Here is a 19,048-nt window from a genome sequence, read left to right as displayed (position 1 = left end):
ATGTGAATGTTTACAGCAGCATTATTCATAACAACCAAAAGGTAGAAACAACCCAAATATATCAGTTTGTGAATGGATAAACAAAACGTGTTAACCATACAATGAAATATTATTCAGCCAAAAAAAAAAGTTATTGATAAGGGCTACAACATGGATAAACTTTGAAAAAATTATGCTAAGTGAAAGAAGGCAGACACAAAGGTTACATAATGTATGATTCCATTTATATGAAATGTCTAAAATAGGCAGATCCGTAGAAACAAAATTGATGAGTTGTTGCATAGGGGCTAGAGAGAGAGAGGAATGGGGAGTTAACTTCTGACTAGTGGATTTTTTTTTTTTTTTTGTAACAAGAATGTTCTAAAATGAGACGGTGATGATGATGGTTATCCATGTGTGAATATACTGAAAACCAATGCATTGTACACTTATTAACAGGGTGAACTTTATGATATATGAACTATAGCTCAATAAAGCTTGTTATTAAATACTAGTAGGTAGCACACACTACCTGTCCATTATCATTCTTTTTTTTTTTTTTTAAGATTTTATTTATTGGGGCGCCTGGGTGGCTCAGTGGGTTAAGCCGCTGCCTTCGGCTCAGGTCATGATCTCAGGGTCCTGGGATCGAGCCCCGCATCGGGCTCTCTGCTCAGCAGGGAGCCTGCTTCCTCCTCTCTCTCTGCCTGCCTCTCTGCCTACTTGTGATCTCTGTCTGTCAAATAAATAAATAAAATCTTTTAATTAAAAAAAAAAAGATTTTATTTATTTATTTGACAGACAGAGATCACAAGTAGGGCAGAGAGGCAGGCAGAGAGAGAGAGAGGAAGAAGCAGGCTCACCACTGAGCAGAGATCCTGATGTGGGGCTTGATCCTAGGACCCTGGGACCATGACCTGAGCCGAAGGCAGAGGCTCTAATCCACTAAGCCACCAGGTGCCCCGTCCATCATCATTCTAAGCAGTGTATGATATTAACATGTTTAATCCTCACAACCAGGCTATAAAGTAGGTTCTTTTATTTTTTGCTTTGCAGATGAGGAAACAAAGGCACACAGGAAATTACTTGCCTAAACTAGTGATGTGGGAGGCCATGATCCAAGCCCAGGCAGTCTGGCTCCACAGCCCGTGTGCTACGCCTTACTGCCACTCATTAATAATTCAGCTGACCTGCTGTATAGCTTAGGAATTGATTCTATTCATTTTCTGATTTTAGGCTTCTAAAATTCAAAACTTGATGCAGAGCATAAGCAAAGCTTTGACACTGAGCTGATTATCTGCACTGACAGGAAACAGAAGAGCACGCTTTGCAGTGGGACTGGATAGGGTAGTATGTAGTATCAGCTCTCCCCTTAAGCCGTGTAGTACTTGATCAGAAGGAGCATCCTTCTGATTGGGCATCCTGCAGTTTTGGGGTTTTTTTTTTTTGTTTGTTTTTGTTTTTGTTTTCCAAAAAGGTACTGCTGCTTTTTCTTAGCAGTTAGCTCTTTTCTTCCTTACAAAGTTTGATTGTGTACTAAGGAAAGGGAGAACATGCATGTCTGCCTTTGACTAATTAAAAATTCTTAGGGACCTGAAAGAGTTTACTGACTGAACAGACATCTCCAGTGTTCCCAGCTTCCCCATTTATAGATGAAAAATTGAGAAGTTGATTTGCCGAAGGTCGCAATTAATGAATGGAAGAGCTAAGACTCAACCCATGTCCTCTGTCTCCTTTTCTGCCTTCAGTGCTCCTCCTCAGGGAACTCACAGTGTAGTAAGGGACCCAAAATATCTTCCAGTACTGTGGGATTCCTTCTAAGTAAGGTATCCTGCACCAAGGGTCATCACACTCAATACTTTCAGTAGCAGGAAACCCACAGCAGCCACTGCTGTCAGATAGCTTTAATTGTTAGAAAGGTTTTGCTTATATGAACTCTAAATCTGCTTTGGTTGATCCCCTACTTTACACATATCCCTCTCTGCCTCTACCTTTGTCCACTGTTTGATATGTTTTCCTACCTCCTTTCTGCCATACCGTCTCTATCATGTTTTCCCCACTTACTGCCTAACACTCATATTATTTTTTAAAGATTTTATTTATTTATTTGACAGATCACAAATAGGCAGAGAGAGAGAGGAGGAAGCAGACTCCCTGCTGAGCAGAGAGCCTGATGTGGGGCTCCATCCCAGGACCCTGAGATCATGACCTGAGCTGAAGGCAGAGGCTTTAACCCACTGAGCCACCCAGGCACCCCTAACACTCATATTTATCAAGAAGATTTTTCTGGCTGAATTATGTATAGTTTATTCCTTCAGTCTTTTAATACACAGCTTAAATTGCTATACATTGAAACACATTTACATTCCTTATTTATTCATTTTACACATGTTCAGTCTTCCCAATATATAAACAACTTAAGTTATGCGCTTTTTAGCTCCCCAACCCAAAATAGACTTCTTGTCACTTAGAATTTATTTCTCTTGAATAATTTGCTTGCACTTGAATTTTAAGTTGGGAACATTTTGAGTTGTGTGCCTATATGGGGGCTGAGTACACAAGTGCTCAGTAATGGACACTATAGATTCCAAGTGAACACCACAGAATCTATAAAATTAATACATAATTGCAATTTTATGTTTATAACATCAACATTTTCCTTTTTCAAGTGGCTTTGCCATTAAGACAAATACAGATAACAATTTCCTAGCCATATTGTGCGTGTGTAGAGTATGCCTGTTAATGTTTCTTGAACTGTTTGTTCATCTGGCCATCTTTATGACGTAAGATGTATTAGCCTCTACTCTACCTCAAGCAAAAGATTTTTAAATATATAATCTCATTTAATATTTAAAAGCCCTAGATGTTATTCCTATTTTTAGAGATGAAGAAATGAGGCAAAAGTGATTTCAAGAAATTTGCCTAAGATCACATAGCCACAAGGGCAAAGCTAGTGCTTCAAGCCAGGTGCTTTCTTCACTTCAATTGTGCTGTTTCCCAATAAGTGACATATAAGGTGAATTACATCTTACTGTATGTTCTCTTAGATGCTATCTATATTAACTAATGACTAACTGTGATACAGATACATTTCTGTCTTATAAATGAGGAAATTTAGCTTTAGGTAGATTAAGAAAATTGCTCCAGATCCAGGTTCAGAAAATAGTAGCACTAGGAAATAGAAAAACAATACTCTGTTCTCTGCTTAGTTTCTGCTACGTCATTAGTGTCTTCGTGTACCTTAAAGGATCTCTAAAATCTCATAACTGTCACATAGGGACACCTTAACTTCTCTGTTGTCCCTCTTCTCAGCTATCTTAGTCTTCTCTGGTTGCCATTAGCAGAATACCATAAGACTGGGTGGCTTGGATAAACAACAGAATTTTATTTCTCACAGTTTTGGAAGCTATAGGAAGTCCAAGATCAGGATGCCAGCAGTAGGTTTCATTCTGAGGCCTTTTCTCTTGGCTTGTAGATGGCTGCCATCTCACTGTGTGCTCACATAACCTTTTTGGGCAGAGAGGGGGTCGGAGGAGACTGTGAGTGAGCTAGCTCTCTAGTGTTTCTTCTTATAAAGACACTAATTCCATTGGACGAGGGTCCCTAACCCTAATTACTTTCCTGAAAGCCCCATCTCTAAATACCAACACATTGGGGGTTAGGGCTTCAACAGACAGATTAAATGGGGGACACGGACATTCAGTCCATAACATCAGCTTACCATCAGAATGCCCCTATCTTCTATACATACCTATACATACCTGGGCCATTCTATACATACCTATGCATACTATACATACCTGGGCCATTACAGCTGAGAACCAGGGGTTCGGAGATAGAGTAATTAGTACAGAGTGAATAGTTCAATGTCATGGGGTAGATGGTACTGGACACGAAGCAAGGAAATCCCAAAGAGACTATACAGGAAAAGACTTTGAGAAACTGAAAAAGGCAAAAAGGCAAAGCAGCTGTAGAGATCCATGGGACCAAGATCTCTATTAGCCACTAAGCTATGAGGTATACATTGTAGCAATGCCCATCTTCCAGCCCTGTTAGTCATTGCATAATCAAACTACAGCTTGTGTTAAGAATTTGCTGAAGATTAAATGAGATAATGACCCTTATTTGGTAAATTATAATAAGCAACAAACAATGATACTTTGTATTTGCCAGTATATTAAAGCACTAAAATATGTTTTACGTAGGTAGTAGAGAAAAGGACTTTCTGAAAAATTAAAAGACTCTTAAGTACTAAGAGAAGCAGGGTTGGCTGGTACTATATTTGAAGAGAAATAAAAAGTTTGACATCCCCATTTCTGCCGTCAGTCAAGGAAGGATGGGTAGCTGAGTGATGTTGTGTTTCCATTTACACCTAAGCAGTCTTTCCTATCCCTTAATGAACCCTTGATGGTGCAACATGTCTTTCTCAGGATTGCTAATTAGCAAAAAAGCTTGAGCCAAACTTAAGTAATTGTTGTTCCTCTGCACTCTTTTCAGTCTGGCAGAATTACCATGGTATAGAACATAACCGGAAGGACTGTCTTACTGAAAAGTATGCATGTGCATAAGGGAAAGTAGAGGTGAAATTTAGGCAGTGAGATAAAACCTTGCTCACGAGGACAGTATCCATTACATAAAAAGTGAGAATTACCATCACCCCCCGTACTACAAGCAGGAAAAGAAACACACAAGAGTGCACAGATAAAATAGTAAGCTAAATATCAAATGGACCCAGCTGCATGAATATTCATTTAGAAAATTTCATCTTTAGCTTTTAATAAAGAAATGCCAAATTTGATCTTCAGAATCCCTTCTCTAACCTTTATTAGAAGCACAGTTAGAAATTCTGGCAGTGAGTCGGTGATTGTTTAATATTTTTGTAAAATAGAAATTTTTAATAGGTCTGTCTTGTAGAACTGACCACACTGTTCCAACTGTTAATTATAGTAATCTTATTTTAGAATTTAATACCCCCCCGTCTGTCTTGCATGCGCACACATACACTCACACACTCACGTGTGCTGTACACAGAGGGCAAAAGTTTAGAACTATCAGATTTAGGTGGCTGACCTTCAACTCCAGTTAAGAACTAAAATTAGATCCCTGTGGAATATATATCCAGTGACATCCATCAGAGGAGAGAGTAGGCACAACCTTGAGAGGCCAGGGAGGTGTCAACCAATGGACCCTGCCTTAGCTACAATATTCCTTTCATCTCTTATTTTCTAATCTTAAAAATTCCTGTGACTTTTTGTATTGTGAGTTTTAATGTATTTATTTTCATGTAGAAATTCTTCCCCACCCTGCCCCGACTAAATCTTTTAGTAAACCAGTGGTTAAAGAGGATGTACTAAGATTGTCCTGTGACTTTAAGTATTCTTGGCACTGTGCCACATCTCCCAGATGAATATGCATAGTCTATTTTAAGAGCAGTGTCCTATCCCATCACTATAGGAGCATTGGTTGAAGCGAGAGCATAAATCAAGCATGTGGTTAATGTTGTGGACATAATGGACAAAAAGTGGGTGGGCGGGAGTCCATTCTTACTAAAGAGAAAGTAGTAGACTCTAAGAATAGGTATTCACTACCATGAAAATAGAAGAGCAGAAACATTAATAATAAAAAAGTGATAATAAATAGAACCATGTTTAAGGACTGAAGTTTGTTTATTGAAGGAGGAAAAAAATCAGTCCTCAATAATTCCTTTCACAGGCCTAGCTTAACACAGAATTGCTTTGAATGTTAGAACACCCACTTTTGCTTTATTTTCTTATACATCATCTGATACCAGTTGAATAAATAAAGAGGAGGACTGAGAGGTAAGAATCTGAGTCCCCCTTCCCATTGTAGCTTTCTGTGCTACATTAAGCAAACAATGTAGCCTCCATTGGAGGTTTCCTATCTGTAAAATAAAAGAAATATTCCCTAATCCTGAGTACCTTATTAGGTATTATTTTTAAAAAGAATTCTGTGGCCAAACAAAGGAAGTATCAGTTTTTAAAAATTAAAAAGGTTTCTTTTCCATAGTACATCTGAGAATCTTTAATACTTTATTAAGCTTTATAAGTTTCTCCGACTTACTCTCCCCAGTATCCACTTTTTTATAGAACCTTTTGCACTGCTAATGTTTGCTAATATTAAATAGTCCCTATAGCCCCTTCTAACTCTTAATATTCTGATCTGTCAATTACATTCATTTTGTTTGGCTCTTCAGCTGTTTTCTGACCTGTGAGTTATCGTATGGTTACTGCCAAGTTGAACTCTGTGTGTGTACCCTGAACTGGAAAGTTACTATATTTTCCTATTTCTTATAGATAAGACAGATGTTAGTCCATGTTTTTGGCAATGTTCACTTTCTCTGTTCACTGTTGTTTCATTTTGATTGGCCTACTTTTATTCTAAATTAATCTATAAATCTTTCCCTTATTTCCCAAATAAGCTGAGATTTTTTAAAATCTCAGCTTATTTAATCTTTTTGATAAGTAATGATGTTAGAGAGAAAATTACATGTCAAATATACATATAGGCTTATTATTTCAATCAAAGAAATAAGCCTTCAAAATATTGCTGTTGGCTGAGATTAGAGGTCTTGTTCCTGGAAGCATACAATTTTAGCTCTTACTGTGTACCATCATCTCGTTTACTAAAACAACATTGTAATATATATTATCCCCATTTTACACATAGTGAAAATGAAGCTCAAAAAAACCAAGTAACTTGCCCAGATTTTACAGGTAAAAACAATGAAGACTGACTCTGGAAGTCTTAAGTCATATTCTTTTTTTTTTTTTTAAGAAAGTGCTCATATGAGCTGGTAGGGGGTGGGGTGGGTGCAGAGGGAGAGAGAGAGAGAATCTTAAGCAGGCTCCACATCCAGGATGGATCCCATCGTTGGGCTGGATCTCACAGCCGTGAAGTCATAATCTAAGTGGAAATCAAGACTTGGACTCTTAACCAACTGAGCCACCCAGGAACCCCTAAAAGTCATATTTTTTTATTACAGCAGGTAGCCTCTCACTAAATTATAGTAATACTATATATGGTATATGCATTTTAGTTATAATGTTAAATAATGTTTATTGAGTATTTATTTTATTCTAGGGCAGCACATGCACACTGTCTTATTTAATTCCCCCAACGACCCTATGAAAGAGGTACTATCATACCTGTTTTACAGATAAGGAAATTTTAAAAGTTGACCAATTTATTCTAAATCATACAAATAAATAAGTGGCGCCTAGGAATTAAGCCTAGAGATTTAATGACCTATCTGGACCTAATACCCTGTATTTAACACATAGTGCTTTGAAGATGTAGCACTTACTATGTATGTGTGTATATATATATATATGGGTATATATTCAGCATATTTGATAGCATCTTTATACCTGTGGAACAAAAAGAAATAGTATCGGACAAATCCTGCCCCTCCCCCAAAAGTGATGAAAGAGATAAGAAATCTCCATACATATAATTCAAGGTCAGAAGTGTAAGTGCTATAAATCTGGTAGATGTAGAAGAGGTTACTTCTACATATTACAAAGATGACATTTGCCTTGAAGATACAAGCCAAAGTATTGGGAGGGTGAGGGTTTAAGAAGACATTCTAAGTGCCCGAAATAACATGAGAAAAGGCACTTATGTTCACATAGGTAGTAGAGAGTAGGTTTCTTAGCCCAGGTCAAGGATATTGTGACAATAAGTAGTTGAGTATGAGTTTTGGAAAGGTGGACCTATGGGGGACTTATGATCTGACCCCCTCCTAGTTAATGAGTTTAGGTGTATTTTATTTGAGGTGACCACTGTGGAACAATTATGGAGAAATGTCTACCAAGCATTATCATTTTCTTTTTGCTGCCAACTTTAGGAAATGGTTCCCCTATCTCCTGAATGACTGATACCTCCATCAACCAAGTGGTCCAGATTAGAAATCTGGCTCATTGTCTCTTTTCCACCCTTGACATCCAGTCATTCTGCCAGTCAGTCAGTTCTACTTCCTTAAATCTCTTTTATTTCATTTTTTTTTAAGTAAGCTCTACGCCTAATGTCTGGCTTGAACTCAGGACCCAAAGATCAAGAGTCACGTGCTGTACCAACTGAGCCAGTCAGACACCCCTTAAAAATCTCTCAGCTTTCTATTTCTCTGCCCTAGTTCACACTACCCTCATTTTTCACCTTATTAACCATTTTTGGCTCTATTCCCTTTCTTGTGCATTCTCCATATTACTATCAGAATGATGATTCCAAAGCACTCATCTAATGTCTTCCCCCTGCTTAATACCCTGCAATAAGTTCCCCATTTCCCTCTGGATTAATTCCAACTCTTCATTCTCTTCAGTATCCAGACATGGACTAATATATCTTCTCTTTAAAAAAAAAAAAAAAAGGAAGGAAGGAAGGAAAAAAAGAAAAAAAGACTCTTTTGATCTTATAGTCTTATTACCATCCTATTTATCTGTTTCCTTATAGTCACATGTATTGAAAGATCCGTACTTCTCTCTGCATTTTCTCATCTCCGAAATACTGTGCAAAAACTGCTTTTATCAAGGTCACAGGTGATCAAGCATTGCCAGATCCTTAAACTACTTGCCACACTCCTAAATTTCCCTTGCTTCTAGCTGCAACTCTTAATCTCTTTTATCAAGTTCTCCTCCTCCCAGCCCGTAAGTATGGGCATTTTTCAGGACTCTTACCTTAGTCCCTCTATTTTCTATATATTTTACTCCAGGCCATCTGTTCCTATAGCTCCAAACAACCTTTACTCATAGAGAAGACATAGCCCTGATGGCTGCTTAAGGTTTTAGCCACATATGTTCAACTTTCTACTTGACATCTCTGCAAGCATTGCAAACTTAATGTATCTATACATAATTTTCTCCAAAATCCATTCTTCCTGCAGTCACTCCTTTCTTAGTAAATGGCACTCTACCACTCAAGCCAGAAACTTTGCTCTCCCCCACAAATGGCAAGTTCTGCCTCAAAAATATACATCAAATCCGTCCACCTCTCTCTCTCGCTCTCTACTGTTTCCATTCTAGTTGAAGCTGCATTTGTTCCCCTCCATTTTCCACACCAGGGTGATTTTTTAAAAAATCTTTAATTGGGTTGTATTTCTCCTTTGCTTAAACTCCTCTAGTGACTTCATAGCATTAAAAGTCTAATCTAATCTCTGTATCGAAGCCTATAAAACTCCACGTGATCTGGGGCCGTTTTGCTTTCCAGTTACATCTCCAAGCACTCGGCCACTAACATCATCCATTCTGGCTTTCATGACCTTAAACACACCAGGCTCTGCCTGCAGTACTCTTTGCACTTTTAGCACCATCTCACCATTAGGTGGCTTAAATATCACTCTTAAGTTGATCCTTTCCCCTATTATTTTCAATCATATCATCCTGTTATTTCTCTTTTAACAATAAAATTTTTTGTTTATTTATCTTCCCCATTATACTGCCATCCCCATAACACATAAAAGAATTGTTTGTTTTGTTCACCAGTATACAGCTATCGCATGACACAGTAATACAGTAGGCATTCAAGTGTTTGTTAAATGATTGAATGGAAATCAAACATGTACATTTCAGCTCTCACCTTAGATGCCACTTCCTTAGGAAGTCTTTCCCTGAACTGGTGTACTTCCTCCCATAGAATTTAGATTTGTACCATCATAGTTTTTTACACTTAAATCAGTGATTCTCAGTAGGGGGTGATTTTGTTCCCTGGGAGACATTTGGCAGTTTCTGGAAACATTTTTGATTGCTGTGACTGAGCAGAGGTAGTGAGAGGGTGCTACTGGCATCCAGTGGGTAGGGGCCAAGGATGCTATTAAATATTTTGAAGATACATATCCTCAGAGAATTACCCAGTCCAAAGTGTCAGTAGTGCTGAGGCTGAGGAATTCTAGCATAGACCTATCAGACCTATTGTCACAATAATCCATGGCTTATATTTCTTTGTAATTCTCGCATGTTCAATTTTAAGTTCCTTAGAAGTTTGCCATTGTCTACCCAGTACGAAGGACATTGCCTTGGATTTATTAAATAGACACTTGGGTCTTTTTGGTGAATTAATAAATAGATAAACAAATGAAGATACAAACTAGCCATGGCACAACTGGGTCATTGAGGTGAAATTTAACTTCTGTCACTTACGGAATGATGGAACAAGGGGTTCTATATGGGTTATTGATGAAACGTCCTATTTCAGAGGGTGTTTTAAGTTTAAGTTGTTGCAACAAAGGGGCCCCAAGACAGATGTGATTTAGGGAATGTTGGTTTTATTACCTTTTCAAGTAATAGTTCTAAGGTGATTGATTAGTTCTAGTTAGATGGGTGAGTGACTCTGCTGCATAAATTTATTCAGTTGCCCTATTTCCTTCTAAGCTGTGAAGTTATGTTTCACCATCTGAGCATTGTCGTTCTTGAAGTGGGCTGCCACTTCCAGGTTACAGAATGGGACAAGAAAATGGAGAAGGTATGCCTACTGTCATAGGGACCCAAACCCGAAAATGTCATGTCACATGCCCACATACATTCCATAGGCAAGAGCTCAGGCATGTGGCCTTAAAGAGCACTGAGGAATGTGGTATAGCCAGGCAGTCATGGGCTTTGCCACAGTTCTTTTACTGGGCATTCCTTCTTAGGAAAGAATGGATTTTGGTGGACAGCTGTCAGTTTTCAACACAATGCCCAGCAATTAAACTAAATCTTAGATAAGCATATTTGAGATATATTGTTCCCTTATTATTCTGGGATCAGAGTTTGTTTTACTACTTTGGTTATACAGTTGAAGAAAACTTATATAATATAAAATGCATTCTCTCATCAAAAACTAATGATGTGGGGCGCCTGGGTGGCTCGGTTAAGCCTCTGCCTTCAGCTCAGATCATGATCTCAGGGTCCTGGGATCGAGCCCCACATTGGGCTCTCTGCTCAGCGAAGCCTGCTTCCTCCTCTCTCTCTCTGCCTGCCTCTCTGCCTACCTGTGATCTCTGTCTCTCTAATAAAAATAAATTTAAAAAAAAAGCTAATGATGTACTGTATGGTGACTAACATAACATAATAAAAAATTAAAAATAAAAAAATTTAAAAATAAATGCATTCTCTGAACAGTGCTTCTTAAATTATTTGTGTTGAAGGGCCAAGAGTTTTTTGTTTGTTTTGCAGTTTTTCCCGAACTTGTGGTAGACTAGTGCTTTCACAAAATACAATGAAAGTGAAACATTAAAAGAAACAATCATATCCTTCAACAGTCACAGCAAAGTTGGATTACCATAAATATTTCTAAATGCAAATTCAGTTTTTTATACCTATTTCAATTTGTGTAACTATCTCAGTAGTCTGGGAACAAATAGTTTGTGAACTGGCACCAATCTGTAGACACTTTAGAGTAGCATCTACCTTTTGGGTTGCCAGAGTATAGTAAATTATGATGCCTATATTTTGAGCAAAGACTTTTTTATGTATAGAGCTTGACATTGAGTTTTTTTAAGTATTTTTAGAAATCACCTTTTAAAACTGTAAATCACAAAAGATCATTTGAATGTTCATACATGCTTTATAGCATGTTCTACTTGTCTCATAGCTAAAGCCAAAGCTGATCTTAGTTTTACAGATTCACAGTGAAAAGCTTCTCACTTTAGAGCTGGAAGAAGGTTGCTTTAGCGAGTCTTCCAGTTTTAGTATGTTTGCTGCCGAAGAAAACACTGCCTTAAACAGTTAATGCGTGGTATAGATGAATAAAGAGGCCTAATAGGGTGTCATGCTCAAGATACAGTTAATAAATGGTCACTAATGGTACAATCATTGACTTGGAGTGGAAATCACACTGGAGTCAGATGATCTAGATAAAGGCCTGGTCTACTTCTTAGTTAAGTGTCCTTAGGCAATAATTTGGTAAGTATTTAGTGAGCATTTCTTAGATTGAAGGATATATATGAGAAGTTCTTTTGTAAACTTTACACCACATTAAGCAAACAATATCACCATAATTATTAAAATTATGAAACCACCCCTTCCGATGCTAATAAGTCCACTCTTCTTACTGGATCCTGCTGTATATCATTCTAGAGGTTTACTAAGAACAGAAGTCATTTAATAATGCATCAATTTAAACATTTTTTTAAGATTTTATTTGAGAGAGAGAGCTCAGAGGGAGAGGGAGAAGCAGATTCCCCAATGAGCAGGGAATCTGACATGGGGTTTGGTCCCAGGACCCTGGGATCATGACCTTAACTAAAGGTAGATGCTTAATGGACTGAGCTACCCAGGCGCCCTAAAATTATTTTTATAAGTATTCTGGCAATGTGGAAAAATGCTGGTAATTAAATTAAAAATTAAAAAGAACAGGATGATGTACACAAGATGATTGTAGCTGTGTCAAAACAATATGCATGGGTTACTGCTAATCAGTAGATTGACTAAGAATAAATCCTTCTGTCTACTGCACGTAAAATATACTAGCAAGTGTAATTACGAATGTTTTTCTACTAGAGAGCTTTTAGTAACAGGAAGGATGTGTTGAGCACCAAATGACTGCAGCAAATTGTGGTTTGGATATTCCTTGGAGAGGAAGAATGTTGGGGGCTGAAGTGGTTAGAAAAAAATTTATATCAAAAGTGATTTAGCTTTGGAGAATGGTTAAAAGTTGAATAGCTAAAGAGGAATGGATGCAGGGAGATGGGAGGCAATAAGAAAGAAAAAAAGAGCTCCTTGTGAGATAATTTGGAAGGGAATATAGCTAGAGAGGAGGGTTTAAGAGGGCATAGTATGAAAGAGAAACCTGAAAAAGCAGGTTGGAAAATCTTAAATGCTAAACTGTGAACTTTGAGATTCACTGAGATATACTAAGTTGTAAAACCTGTACTGAACACTCGCCACATGCCAGGCACTATTCTAAGTGCTAGACATGTGGATGTCATGTAACTCTTACAGTAAATGAGGCCCAGGGAGGCCAAGTTTGCCACAGTCTCACCATTAAAAGATGGTAGAAGAGCCAAGGTTTGAATACAAGAAATTTAAATCCAGAAATTATGCCCTTAATCACAAACTGCTCTGGTTCTAGAGCCCATGGTAAATTAAACAAATTTCAAGCCCAGGACCGCTTACCTTAAACAAGTAATATACTTTACCCCTGGAGTAGTTTTTAATATTTAAGATAAGAAAAGTAATGTGACCAGATAGTGACACCCCATTCCTATCCCTTCCACCCTTATACATCTTCAGGACAGTCAAGGAGAAATTAAGGTATTCGTGCTAATGGCTTTCAACTCTGCCTACTTTTCTGTATTTACCTGGTTCCTTGCTCTCAATTACCCCTACCCTCTCATATCCAAGTTACAGCAGTCCATTATTAACCATAGTTCAGTGGTTCTCAGAGTGTGGCTCCTGAATCATCAGCAGAATTTAGGAACTTGTTAAATGTCCCAATTCCAGAGCCTCACTCAAGACCTACTGAATCAGAAATTCTGGGGGTGAAGTGCAAAAAGTGTGTCTTAACAAATCCTTTAGCGGATTATGATGCATGATGAAGTTTGAGAACCACTGCTGTAGTAGACTCCCAGGTTTTAGTTCAGGAGCAAACTAACCTTTTCTGGCAGTACTAGTATTAACATTGGGGAACCATTTGGGATCTTACTCTTGAATTTATGCTGTTGGATTTGCAGTCTGACTTTATAGAAGTAGTCATGGCTTGCTAAGTTAGTGAGCATTTTAAAAGGGCTTTTCCTCAGACTCTTTGATTCTTAGTAGTTATACTTTGTAAGCATACCTAGACTTTGCCTTATGACTTTAGTTCATTACAGAGAAACAGACCTCTAAGTGGAAGTTATTAACCAGAAAATATTTCCATTAATTTTAATGGAAAAAATTGGGTTCCCTGATAACTTAAGGTACCAAAATAATTTTCAGAGTAAAGGTTGATTAGCAGGTCATGATCCCAGAGTTCTCGTATTGAGTCCCACATCAGGGAGCCTGCTTCTCCCTTTCCTCCCAGTCATGCTCTCTGTCGCTGTTTCTGTCTCCCTCTCTCAAATAAAATATTTAAAATACACACACACACGCGCACGTGTCAGTTGAACGAGTCTGTATAAATATTTTGAAAGTAAATAAAAACGGTCTGTACCTAACATATAATGTAATGACAGTCTGTTGTACTTGCAGAAAGAGGAAGAGAAGACTTGATAGTGATGCCTGATGGAGGAGGGATATGAAGGAATCATTCTTTAGAAGATGCTGGAGAGTCAGGGGTTAGGTTTTAAGGATGGGAATTTGTGGTTATCTTGCACTTAAAAATAGATCTAGGGGCGCCTGGGTGGCTCAGTGGGTTAAGCCTCTGCCTTTGGCTCAGGTCATGATCTCAGGGTCCTGGGATCGAGCCCTGCATTGGGCTCTCTGCTCAGCAGGGAGCCTGCTTCCCCCCTCCCCCTCTGCCTGCTTCTCTGCCTACTTGTGATCTCTGTCTGTCAAATAAATAAATAAATAAATCTTTAAAAAAAAAAAAAGTTCTAGCACACCTGAGCCAGCTACAGGGATATAGATGAAACATAGCCTCTATTAAGGAGCCTGGAAAAGGAGTGAGATGCTCCAACAATTTACTCTACACAAAAGCAAAAACTTAGTTTTAGTTGGAAGCACAAACAGCCAAAGAGGGAGCGACAGGGGAAGCATGTAGACGCCTCAGTCTTCAAACTAAACCTGAGAAAAAGAGTGGGTTCCTGACGGGTAGACATGGTAGCAGGGCCTGCCGTGGAAGAAGGAGCAGGGGAGAGGCTAGACGTGTAGCCAGAGGCCTGGGAATCCGTTTGAAGCACGTGAAAAAGAAGGGGAGCCGTGCAGGACAGAGAGAGCAGTGGAAAAGGGAGCTGTGGGCTCATTTCAGCTGCATTCTGTGGGCACCAGGGAGCTGTGGAAAGTGTTTCAAAAGAGAGGAAAGTATGTTTTAGGAAGAGTAAAATCAGTTGAAAAAAAAAATAGTTACAGCACAGAAAAATACCGTTAGAGCAAAAATAAAGGTGAAATACAAGAGTACCTTTGAAGCAGGTAGAGTATACACTCATGCAGTGGGAAAAGTGTGAAGGATGCTCCTTCTCCAGTTTTCTTGCCTGGTGTATGTATGTATGCAAAACAAAGTTTTTCTGGTTCATCCAAATGTATGTGATTTATTAATTTGCTCTTTAAATGTTCTCTGACTAAAAAATGATTATGTTGAGTATAGCAGTAAGTGTGTCTATTAAGCATCACTTTTGTTGTATTTTAGGTATGTCTTGAATTTTTTGGGCGGGTTGTAATAAAAGAGAGAGAAAAGAATCATTATCCAAAAAGTGGTTTAATTTTCAAAATATGTTGAAATTATAGCAAAAACCTACCTAGTGATCATTATGTGAGGCAGATCTGTGAAAAGAACAACTATGTGTATTTAAGAACAACTATGATTGAAAATTGTGCTTTAAAACTAGAACTCTTGTCTTTGGTTGCCCATTGAACTTCAGGAAGCCTATAGATGAGGAAATTTTTAACTATAAATTTTGTAGGCTCTCTAATCTCTATCATGTAGCCTTCTTATGTCTGAGAATTTCAATCCATTTGATTTATAGCTTTGTCTGTTCCTATTTGTATTCATGCTTTGCCTTTTCTTTCTTGAGTCTGAAAGTGGAACAAGAAAGGACCCATATCGTCTGTAAATTTAGGGGGTATTTTATTGTTGCTCTTCTCTTTGGTTTAAAAAGGAAGGAGGTAACCGTGTCTTTTTAACTCAATATGTAGAACTCCAAATTCACATATATAATATTTTATAATACCTTATTTATTACATGTTTCTTAACTTAAGCAGCAGTGTAGATGATTTCTCTCCTGAGTAAAGTTATATGGGAACAAGTGTTATCTGACTCCACCTCCAGAAATACACTGCATAGGAAGTAGTATATAGAATGTGGTTTTGTTTTTGTTTTTGATTTTTGTCTTGGATCTGAAAGATCAGACATTGGAGAAGAATTTCCCTGTTTTTTATATTTCTGTAATGGGGACATTATACTTACCCCCCCAACTTGCGTTCATTTTTTTTTTTTAATGCCTTAACGATAATAATAAGACATTGAATGAAAGTCCCTTCTAGTTATCAGAGATGGCCGGGTTAGAGTTGACAATATTATAAATTTTTCTCGGCTTGTCAAGTTAATTTCCTTCCCACCTCCAGAACATAGTATAGCCAGCCCTTAAACAATGTAGAGGTTAGGGTGCTAGTCCCCAGCACAGTCAAAGAATCTGCATGCAATTTTTGACTCTCCAGAAACTTTAACTACTGATAATCTAATGTTGACAAGAAACCTTACCAATAACTTAGTTAACACATATTTTATTTGTTATATATTATTGTATCCTTTTTTTTTTACAATAAAGTAAGGTAGAGAAAAGTGTTATTAAAAACATCATAAGGAAGACAAAATACATTTATAGTACTATACTGTATTTATAAAAAAACAAACAAACAAACAAACATGTGTAAGTGAACCCATGCAGTTCAAACCCCTGTTTAATGGTCAACTATACATTTAAAGTTGCCACTTCACGGCTGTACAACTAGGAAGTACTGAGAAGGTACACACAGCCTGGGATTCTTATCATCATGCTTGACCCAAAGATAGCCTCTTTATAAGAATTAAAGTCTGATAATAGGTAAATACAAACTTTGTAAAATCTGATGTTAGTCCTGGTTGTTGCTGTTGTTTTTATAAGATGTAACAGGTACAAAAATGGTCAGCAAGAGAGTAGTTTATACCTGCTTGCTTCACATGTACGGTGTGAGCTTGAGAGACCCAGACCTGCAATTTATGGATAAGAAAGCTGGCTGTTGAATTTTGAAAGAATGATCAGTGGTTCTTAAATTTAGGAATAATAGGAATAATTAAATTTCAAAAAATGCAAGATGGATATGTACACTTTGAGCCATTAGCTATGATTCAGACTAATTGCCTTTATCCTGATAGTCTGTGTATTCTGATATTAAAAATCTGTTGAGAACAAAGCTACGTAAGACCCGACTGATTCACTCTGGCCCAGTACAGCCTCTCTGGCCTTTAATTTCCATATCTGTAAGTGGAAGAAGTGCAGCAAATATAAGGTCTCTTTCAGTTCTAATATTGTGTGACTTAAAAGAAAAATAATGAAAAATCTTTTCTAGCCAGAATCTGATTGCTGTTACATACATTGGTAGAGAAGAATTCTGTTTTAAATCATTTAAGCCAAGTAATGATTTTTGAATACTCGTTCTTGTTTTTCAGAAACTCTGTGAAGGCATATTTAAAGTCCTTGTAAAGGATATCCCAACAACATGTCAAGTGTCCTGCCTGGAAGTTCTCCGCATTCTCTCCAGAGACAAAAAGGTTTTAGTTCCTGTGACAACCAAGGAAAATATGCAGATACTGCTGCGATTAGCCAAGCTAAATGAGTCGGATGATTCTTTGGAGAAGGTGTCAGAGTTCCCAGTTATTGTGGAGTCATTAAAATGTCTGTGTAACATAGTGTTCAACAGTCAGATGGCACAGCAGCTCAGCCTGGAACTTAACCTTGCTGCAAAGCTCTGTAACCTCCTGAGAAAGTGCAAGGACCGAAAGTTTATCAATGACATTAAGTGCTTTGACTTGCGCTTGCTCTTCCTCCTGTCACTTTTGCACACCGACATCAGGTCACAATTGCGCTATGAGCTCCAGGGACTACCGCTGCTAACCCAGATCTTGGAAAGTGCCTTTAGCATCAAGTGGACCGATGAATATGAATCGGCCATAGACCATAATGGACCTCCTCTCTCACCTCAGGAGACAGACTGTGCCATTGAGGCCCTCAAAGCTCTCTTCAATGTGACGGTAGACAGTTGGAAGGTGCATAAAGAGGTAAGGTTGAGAAGGATATTCTTATCTACTTATAACTTAATTGGTCTGGGCCATCTCTAGAGCTGCCTACAAGGGCGGAATCCTTACTTCCCATTTGTGTAACACTTACCAGAAAAATAGGATGAAGATGGGCTATTTCATTATTTTTGTTTTTTATGGATTTCTAAATGTTTAATTCCAATTAGTTAACTATGTATTATTATTTTGTAAGGTTGGCAAATATAATTCCTTTTCCCAGTTCTTCTATCACCTGCCTTTTTTTTTTTTTTTTGAGTGCCTCTTTCAGTAACAAGGTTTAAATGAGAAGATTTGAAGGGAAATAAAGCAATATGATTCATAAAGTTATAGGCATTTACAATGATTGCCTTCTCAAAGAAAAGATAAGCTAAATTAGGCCAGATAAAATTGTTGAATCAGAATTCATGTCTGTTCAGAAGAGCAAAAGATCTTTTGGGTATCCCCTATCATCCCTAGAGTGTTACAGTATGAGATAACTATCAGAAATATAGGACTACAACTAGATATCCATACTTTTACACAGTTCTAGAAAATACAGTTACACCACAGTGTGGGAAAGGTTTTTTCTGGACTAAGATCCTTTTCTGTGGCTTAGACCTTACAGCAGCCAAAGGCAGAGTTGATAGTTTATATCTAAGTACCCACAAGAACGATATGCTAAACAAGAAACTTAGTTTAAGGAAGGCAACAATTGTAAGCAAAATGGACATAAACTTTTTTCCTTGTTTCTAGAATCTTTTTTTTTTTTTTAAGATTTTATTTATTTGTCAGAGAGAGAGAGGGAGAGAGAGCGAGCACAGGCAGACAGAGTGGCAGGAAGAGACAGAGGGAGAAGCAGGCTCCCTGCCAAGCAAGGAGCCCAATGTGGGACTCGATCCCAGGACCCTGGGATCATGACCTGAGCTGAAGGCAGCTGCTTAACCAACTGAGCCACCCAGGCGTCCCTCCTTGTTTCTAGAATCTTAACATTTCACATTTACATCCTTTCTTTAACCTTAAATGATGAGTGAAATTGAGCCCCTGCCTTAAAAAAAAAAAGAAGAAAAGAAAAGAAAGAAAGCAAAAAAGAAAAGAATAAGGAAAGAGGGCACCTGGGTGGCTCAGTGGGTTAAAGCCTCTGCCTTCGGCTCGGGTCATGATCCCAGGGTTCTGGGATCGAGTCCCATA

At 38.0% G+C, this 19,048-nt stretch overlaps 1 protein-coding gene across 8 annotated transcripts in view; it reads left to right on the top strand.

Moving 5' to 3' along the window:
- Positions 1-19,048, top strand: part of RIC8B (RIC8 guanine nucleotide exchange factor B) — a 96,762-nt gene that overhangs the window by 19,138 nt on the left and 58,576 nt on the right. For 5 of the 8 annotated variants that reach the window (XR_006607832.1, XR_006607831.1, XR_006607829.1 and 2 more), the window contains exon 1: positions 17,259-17,863. Coding sequence is in view for 3 of the 8 variants with exons in the window: in XM_045083981.1 (XP_044939916.1) it covers positions 17,387-17,863 (477 nt within the window). In the remaining 5 variants the exon portion in view is untranslated. Of the gene's footprint in view, positions 1-17,254; positions 17,864-19,048 lie in introns of those variants that run through there. The other 3 variants (XR_006607833.1, XM_004743074.3, XM_004743068.3) reach the window with 1 other exon arrangement.

The sequence above is a fragment of the Mustela putorius genome, unplaced genomic scaffold (genome assembly GCF_011764305.1).
Source record: "Mustela putorius furo isolate JIRA1106 unplaced genomic scaffold, ASM1176430v1.1 tig00000738_pilon_pilon_pilon, whole genome shotgun sequence".
Classification (NCBI taxonomy): Eukaryota; Metazoa; Chordata; class Mammalia; order Carnivora; family Mustelidae; genus Mustela; species Mustela putorius.
This window is presented reverse-complemented; position numbering and strand designations above follow the sequence as displayed.